Source organism: Nicotiana attenuata, unplaced genomic scaffold, assembly GCF_001879085.1.
Source record: "Nicotiana attenuata strain UT unplaced genomic scaffold, NIATTr2, whole genome shotgun sequence".
NCBI classification, from domain to species: Eukaryota; Viridiplantae; Streptophyta; class Magnoliopsida; order Solanales; family Solanaceae; genus Nicotiana; species Nicotiana attenuata.
Genome location: NW_017672210.1, coordinates 113,034 through 120,238, shown reverse-complemented (window position 1 = coordinate 120,238; position 7,205 = coordinate 113,034). Strand labels below are relative to the sequence as shown.

Genomic DNA, 7,205 nt, shown 5'->3' with positions numbered 1-7,205 from the left:
CCCAAAAGGTCGTACTGCTGCGAGCTTTATCTACAACCTTTGAAACATATTAGCCTACCTCGGAACCATGAAACCCCAAATTCTTGGAAAATTTTTACGGGGCCTTACATCCTAACCCGCTTAAGATCATTAGTTCTCCAATGAAGGTCAAAGTCCGCCATAGATACCCAATGTGACTCGACTCTTCATTCACACACCAAAAGTTCCAAATTTGACTAACTCCCCAAATGTCCAAAACTTTCCGTAGAGTCTTCCCTATAATTAGGCCTATCCAGCTGTCAGAGAGCCCCAGAAACCAATCCTAACTAAATATTCATAATCCAATGACGTAACATAGCATGAAAATAACACCAACCATAACCTCGTAAGAATTATATAAGTAAAAGGGGCATTTAGAACAAACTATACAAGTTGAACAAAATTCATAAAAGGTAAGCTGCTAATATTCCTTTGTAAGCACAACAATATGATTACACAAATAGGTGAGGATGTTTCCTCTTCATTTCTTCCTCGGCCTCCCTGGTGGCTGTCTTCAACTTGTTGGTTTCACGTACGCAATCTCTTTATTCCTCAACTTTCGAACTTGTCTATCAAGGATGGCAACCAGAATCTCCTCATAAGTCAATTCTTCATTAACCTTAATAGTCTCAACCGGAACGATGAGCGACGGGTCTCCAACCACCTTCTTCAACATGAACACATGAAAAACCAGGTGCACTAAGGACATCTCTTGAGGTAACTCCAGCTTATAGGTCACTTGGCCAACCCTCTGCAAGATTCTGTATGGTCTGGTATACCTTGAACTCAATTTCTCTTTCTTCCCAAATCACCGTTATTCCCTTCATAGGGGAAACCTTCAAGAATGCCCAATCATCCTCTTTGAACTCCAAATCTCTATTACTCACATCCGAATAGGACTTCTGATGAGTCTGAGAAGTTTTCAATCGTTCCTTAATGATCTTGACCTTCTCCATAGTTTGATGCCCGAGGTTTTGTCACGACCCCAATTTCCCACCGTAGGATGTAGTGATGGCACCTAGTCTCTACAAGTAGGTAAGTACAACACTTATTGATTTAATAACAGATTTAACCAAATAACTATTAAGCATGAAAGTGAAATTTCTATAATAAGCCGACAATCCAAGGTAGATACATAATTTCTATAATAAGCCAACAATCCAAGGTAGATACATAACATCCCAAAACCGGTAGTACAAGTCATAAGCTCTACTGAGTTCACTAGGAAATTTCTAAGTACAACTATTCCGGAATAGAAATAAACTGTACAAAATAACTTCAGAAGGTGACTCTGCGGCCTGAGAACGCGACGACAGGTATACCTTGAGTCTCCACAGCAATGCCCGATCAACTAGCTAATGATCAACAACTGCGAAGCACCTGGATCTACACAAAAAAAGTGCAGAAAGCGTAGCATGAGTGCATCACAGTGGTACCCAGAAAGTACCAGGACTAACCTTAGTGGAGTAGTGACGAGGGATAGTCAAGACACCTACTAGACTTAATAACCTGTACAAGTATGAATGTTAAACTAACATAGAACAATATCAATATAAAGCTAAGCATGGTAAAAACAACAAACAACACTCGCAGTAGAAAACATGAAACAACAATTAGCAACATGGAACAAACAGGTAATAACACCGTAGAGTAAGCTGAATATCATTTAAGTCCGGTGAAACCAAGTAAGGAAAACAAGTAACAACTCAATAAGAACAACCACTTTCACAGATGATTTATTCAAGAATTTTCCTGAGGTACCACACCTCATAATCATAAATCACGGGTCCCAATTCACGAACCCTTTCACTTGGCATCTTGTGCCCATATTATAAATCACAAAAGCATGGAAAACTCACGCGCTGCACGTTCAACTCACGTGCCAATTCCATTAACACCTCATTTATGTACGGACAACTCACGTGCCAATAGTACAACTCTCACACAAAAGGCAAGAGAATACGTATAAATGAATAATAAACATCAGCATTCATCTTCCTAAACCGATATGAGTGATTAATTACATGTATGCTTGTGCAAGTATTCTATCAACTGGAGTCAACAAGTAAGAGCAAAGACAATGAATGACACCTAGGAAACAACACAACAAAACATAAAATGCATAACTCACACAAGGTAGGCACACCACTACACAAATATCATCAATAACAATGCCCCCAGACCATCACAAATCATCCCTGACATAGCCCCTGTGTCTCGCCACGTGCGTAACAATAAAGTAAATGCTCGCCTTGTCTCACCGCACGCGCATAATAATATTCCTGCCTTGTCTCGCCACATGCGCAAACACATTATATATATATATATATATATATATATATATATATATATATATGTCCCAATAGAGGAAAATGATTACTCAAGAATGAAGAATATTCTTTTGTACAACAGACCACAACAATGGCTCATTCTTATCAACAATTTACACCCACATAATAGTAATACAACAAATCACAAATATTCTCAGGATTTCCATGGAAGCAGCTTTGCTAGCTGTCTGATCGATGTTAAAATGGAAAAAGAGAAAAAAAGAAAAGAAGGAATAGTTTGCTCCCAACAGAAAAAACGAACGTTTAAACATGACATTTTGTTAATATGTTTCAGACAGGGATGACTCCCACACCCACTGAATGGGATCTTCGCGTTGCAGCTATTGCACTTTGCTCCGCCGCTTTCTGAAAACACAAAGACAAGTTAGAACTGATAACGAAATTAACGTTGAGCCCTAACTTAACCCCAAAAGCTAGAAGACTGAGACCAAGAAATCGACATTCCAGCGATCAAAGTGTTTTCTTGTTTTTGATTACCTCGTCAGACGATGTGTTTTTCCAGACTTTGTCCATCTCTTCGAACACAACTTCAATAGTGGGACGGCCTTTGCTTGATTTGGCGACACAAAGCACTGCAATTTGGAGAATGGACTCGAAATCAACACTGTTGAGCTGCCCTTTAAGCCTAGGGTCCTCAAAGTCTTTTAGAGGCCTTTTACCCATGCTCACGTCCTTTGCCTGCATTAAACCCATCCCAGCCATTATTCTAAGTCCACATGGATTGCGAGCGATTTAGGTCTGTCAAGACATATCCCCTCTATTTGATTTTTATTACCTCGTCTGCGTTTAGAACGTTCAATCATCATGCACCTATGGATATATGTTATATTTCAAGATCTACATAGGTCATGATCAAACTATTTCAGACTGTCTTCTCTATTTTGTTCTTTAATTTTCGTTAGTTACTTGCACTTTATATTAGATGTGATATTTTCTGATCTTATCTAATCTTGCATGACTACACATTTATTGCGACATCCTTATTTTTACCAAACTCATGTTGTGGATATATTGCTCTTAGCGGTTCAACATGAATTCCCGTATAAACATTGCTTGATTGATTTTCAATGGTTAAACAGAACCTAAAGTATCACTTGAACCCCTCAAGAATAAATTAAAAGGTCCTCACATGTTCAATTTTTGTTGAAAGAATTTATAAGTGGTGAGCTAATATATCAACCTTCAGTACTTATCGAAAAATCATTTGATTGCACGAGAAAATGACCGAAAATTTGGAGGACAATTTCAACATATCATGTTATCAACCTTCAACGTCATCCTTAGAATGTTGCATCGGATAAAAGAAGGCAGAGAGTAATTGATATTATTACTGAGTCGAAAACACGGAAGAGGAGCCTTGGAGCAACGGTAAAGTTGTCTCTGTGTGACCTTTAGGTCACGGGTTCGAGCCGTGGAAGCAGCGTAAGCTTTCTACAAAACACCCCTTGAGGTGCGGCCCTTCCCGGACGGACCCTACGTGAACGAGGGATGCCTTGTGCACCGGGCTGCCGTTTACTGAGTTAAAGAAACGCATACCTTTCTTGTTAGTTGATCTCTGGCATCCAAATCAAGTTCAATCACTTTTTGCCCTGAAAGAACCTGTAAAGCTACAATACCAAAGCTATAAATGTCACTTGCACAAGTCAACTTGGCATTACTCATATATTCAGGATCCATATATCCTATTGTTCCTATAACATCTGTAAACACTCTGCTCTCCTCCATTCCCAACATCCTTGCCAACCCAAAATCTGATAGCTTTGCTTGCAAATCCTCAGTTAACAGGATATTTGTAAGCTATACCAAAAAGGGGGAAGAGAATAAGTATTGACAATTAATAGTATAACCAAAGACAAGAAATAGGAAAAGAAGAAATTATATATATATATTCCAACCTTAATATCTCTGTGAACAATGCAGCCATCTATGTTGTGGTGGAGATATCTCAATGCAAGTGCACAATCTCTCAAGATATTTACCCTTTGTTTCCAAGTTAAGACCTTGTCTTTCCCTAAAATTTGACAAAATTTTTTCTTTTTATCAAAGTCAACACACATTGAAAGGATGGGAAAGAAAAGTAAAACTACTTACTCAAAAGATGTTGAGCTAGATTTCCAGCAGAGCAAAACTCATACACTAAATATTGCTCCCCATCCTCAATGCAACAACCAAAGAGGCAAACAAGATTAGGATGTCTGACTCTGGAAAGATTCTGGAGTTCTCGTGTAAAAGAATCGGAGGTATTACTTCTATATATTTGCTTGATAGCAACTACTTGTCCACTTGGTAGAATCCCTTTGAACACTTGCCCTGCACTACCACGTCCCAGAAATTTCTTCTCCTCCCCGAAATTTATCGCATTTTCAATCTCAGCTTTGGAGAAACTATATAGACCTGGGCAAGAAGCAAGTTCCTTTGGTTTTGAAAGAACAAGCTTTCGTCCAGCTCTAGCGTTTCTTGTTACATACTTAACTAGCATGATCACCATTATCATCCCAAATGCTGCTAAAACGATTGCAATCAATGCTTTCGCTAAAGAATCTGTGATGAGATTGCAATTTTTGTTAGAATGGTACATGCATATTTGTTTACCAAAAACCTTATGAAAACAATGCTACATTGTCAAACTCATACTTACACTTGATTTTAATGTAATCTTCACTTGACTTTTCTGTACAAAGAAAGACAAACATAGAAGATAATTACTGTAGTTAACATTGGAAATTAAAACTAGTAACTATCCTCAAACAATGACTTTAAATTAACCATCAGAAATAAAACACATACTATTCCTTCGTCCTATAAGGATAATCTAACCCCACGTACGATTCGTGAGCTTTTTCTACTATAAGCAGTAAAAGTTACATAACTATATTTTGTCACATTAAAGCAACTGAACTTTACCACTATAACAATATATAAAGTCACTATACCTTTTCCACTATACTTTACTCACTATAGCAGTAAAGTTACTACATGAAATTAAGATTATCCATTTACACAAGTACCAACATATATATTATATTGGTAATCAAGCAAAATTTAAAAAAATGTGTGGTCTTACCTAAAGAGTTTAATGCTGGTAAACAGGAGAAGAAATCATCCATAGAAGAGGGATCATTTAATTTTGTGGTAGCAACCGAAATAACAACAGCCATAACACAAGTAGCTCTCTCAGTATCATTATCTCTGGCATAAAACTGATCCAAGTAATGATCCCTTGCAGATTTGATGGCACCAGCACAATTCCTGCAAGCATCATCGAACGAGGAACCGAATCCAGTGCACTTGTCCCTGACATCGTTAAAATTGTCATCCTGTAAAACATTTGTCAAAGATAGACTAGAACATTTGCTGCTTTCTTGATAAAGGGAACCAAAGCCACAGTTTTCGATGGAAACAGAAGGTTGGTGCTTAAAGGGTCCAGAGCAATGTTCCCATTGATCTTGTTGGAGGAAGAGGTTTCCTTGTTGAGTAATTGCCTGTTTGGCCAATGCTTGTGAGAAGAAGTTGAGGACATTTTGGCAGCATCTTGTGGTAGGGAAACTGTCCCATTCATTGATGTTTTCTTGATTAGCTGCAAGGCATTCCCCACTTGGTTTGTATGGTGATGAGGTGAAGTTGAGCCCACAATCTGCAAAGTAGACAAAATTTTACACAAGCAGTATCGGCTTATTGTCATAGTTCTGACTTGTAAGAGTGAAACTTTGATGGTATTAACATTTTAAGAGAATTGTTTTGCCAAGTGGTGTCAGATAACACCGCTCAGTAAAGGGTGTCTTGCCACTAAAGATGATCTTGATTCTTGAGGTGTACATACTTGTAAGAATATGAGAATATATATATATATATATGTCAGTATTGGGATAAAGGGAAAGCAGAAAAGCTCGAAAGAAAATGGTGATATTTGGAACTTTCAAATTGCAACATATTGTACTTTTACCCTAATATATGCTACAGAATTAGGATGTGAGCCGTCTTGTGTTTTCTATATTGACTCAACATTTTAACTTTCCTTTTAATGATTTTGTTCAAGACAGATAATTATAGATCACATATAGAAAGTAATAAGTAATTCTTATCCAAAATCAAAACCTGGAGAGATGAAACCATATATATGAACTCTATAACATGCTACTAATAAACCTTCCTTATGACTTTTGTAATTTTTCTTATTTTGTTTCTGTCCTCTTTTGTTTGTGTTTCACTATAAGCATGATGATTTAGCTGTAAGCCTGTAAGACACTAATTAATCCTATAATACAAGGGCACTAACAGAGCCATTTTTTATTGCAAGAAACTCTGCTTAGTTGTTATTAGAAGTGGAAAAAAAAAAAGGGAAGTACGGATGTGTTTGCTATAAAGAAAAATATTTTACCGCAAATCAAGTGGCTCTATTTTTTGCTACTTACTTTCTAGTGTTTGGTAAGTAAATAGAAAATGTACATAATCCTAAAAGCATTTATATTTAATGTAGCAAACACTATGAGGTTGGTGGGAGGGGGTGGGATCGAGAGGTCGGAGTGGTGGGGTAGGTGGTTGGTGGTGGGGCGGGGGTGATGGGTGTGGTGGAGGTCGAGGTGGGGTAGGGTGGTGGGGGGAGGTCGAGATGGTGCCGGGGGGGTAGGGGATCGGGGGTGGTTGGGCGGTGGTAGGGGGATTGGGGGTGGGGGGTGGGGGTGGGGAGTGGGGGGTCGAGGGGTCAGGGTGGTGGTAGGGGGATCCGGGGATGGGGGGTCAGGGGTACTCGGAGCCCGAATGGGTAGGGTAGTGGCCGGGGTGGTGTAGTGGCTGGTGGGGTGGCGGGTGGGATGGTGATGGGGGTGGCAAGGTGGG

The 7,205-nt window shown here is 38.9% G+C and overlaps 1 protein-coding gene across 1 annotated transcript in view; it reads right to left on the bottom strand.

Moving 5' to 3' along the window:
- Positions 1-2,394: 2,394 nt before the first annotated feature.
- LOC109212334 (probable receptor-like protein kinase At2g42960) overlaps positions 2,395-7,205 on the bottom strand; it is a 5,180-nt gene continuing 369 nt past the window's right edge. The window contains exons 2-8 of the mRNA XM_019375964.1: positions 5,434-6,003; positions 5,008-5,040; positions 4,461-4,910; positions 4,265-4,380; positions 3,906-4,166; positions 2,847-3,047; positions 2,395-2,714 (exon numbers count right to left, since the gene is read on the bottom strand). Of these exons, the coding sequence (XP_019231509.1) occupies positions 2,640-2,714; positions 2,847-3,047; positions 3,906-4,166; positions 4,265-4,380; positions 4,461-4,910; positions 5,008-5,040; positions 5,434-6,003 (1,706 nt within the window). The 3' untranslated portion in view covers positions 2,395-2,639. The remainder of the gene's footprint in view (positions 2,715-2,846; positions 3,048-3,905; positions 4,167-4,264; positions 4,381-4,460; positions 4,911-5,007; positions 5,041-5,433; positions 6,004-7,205) is intronic.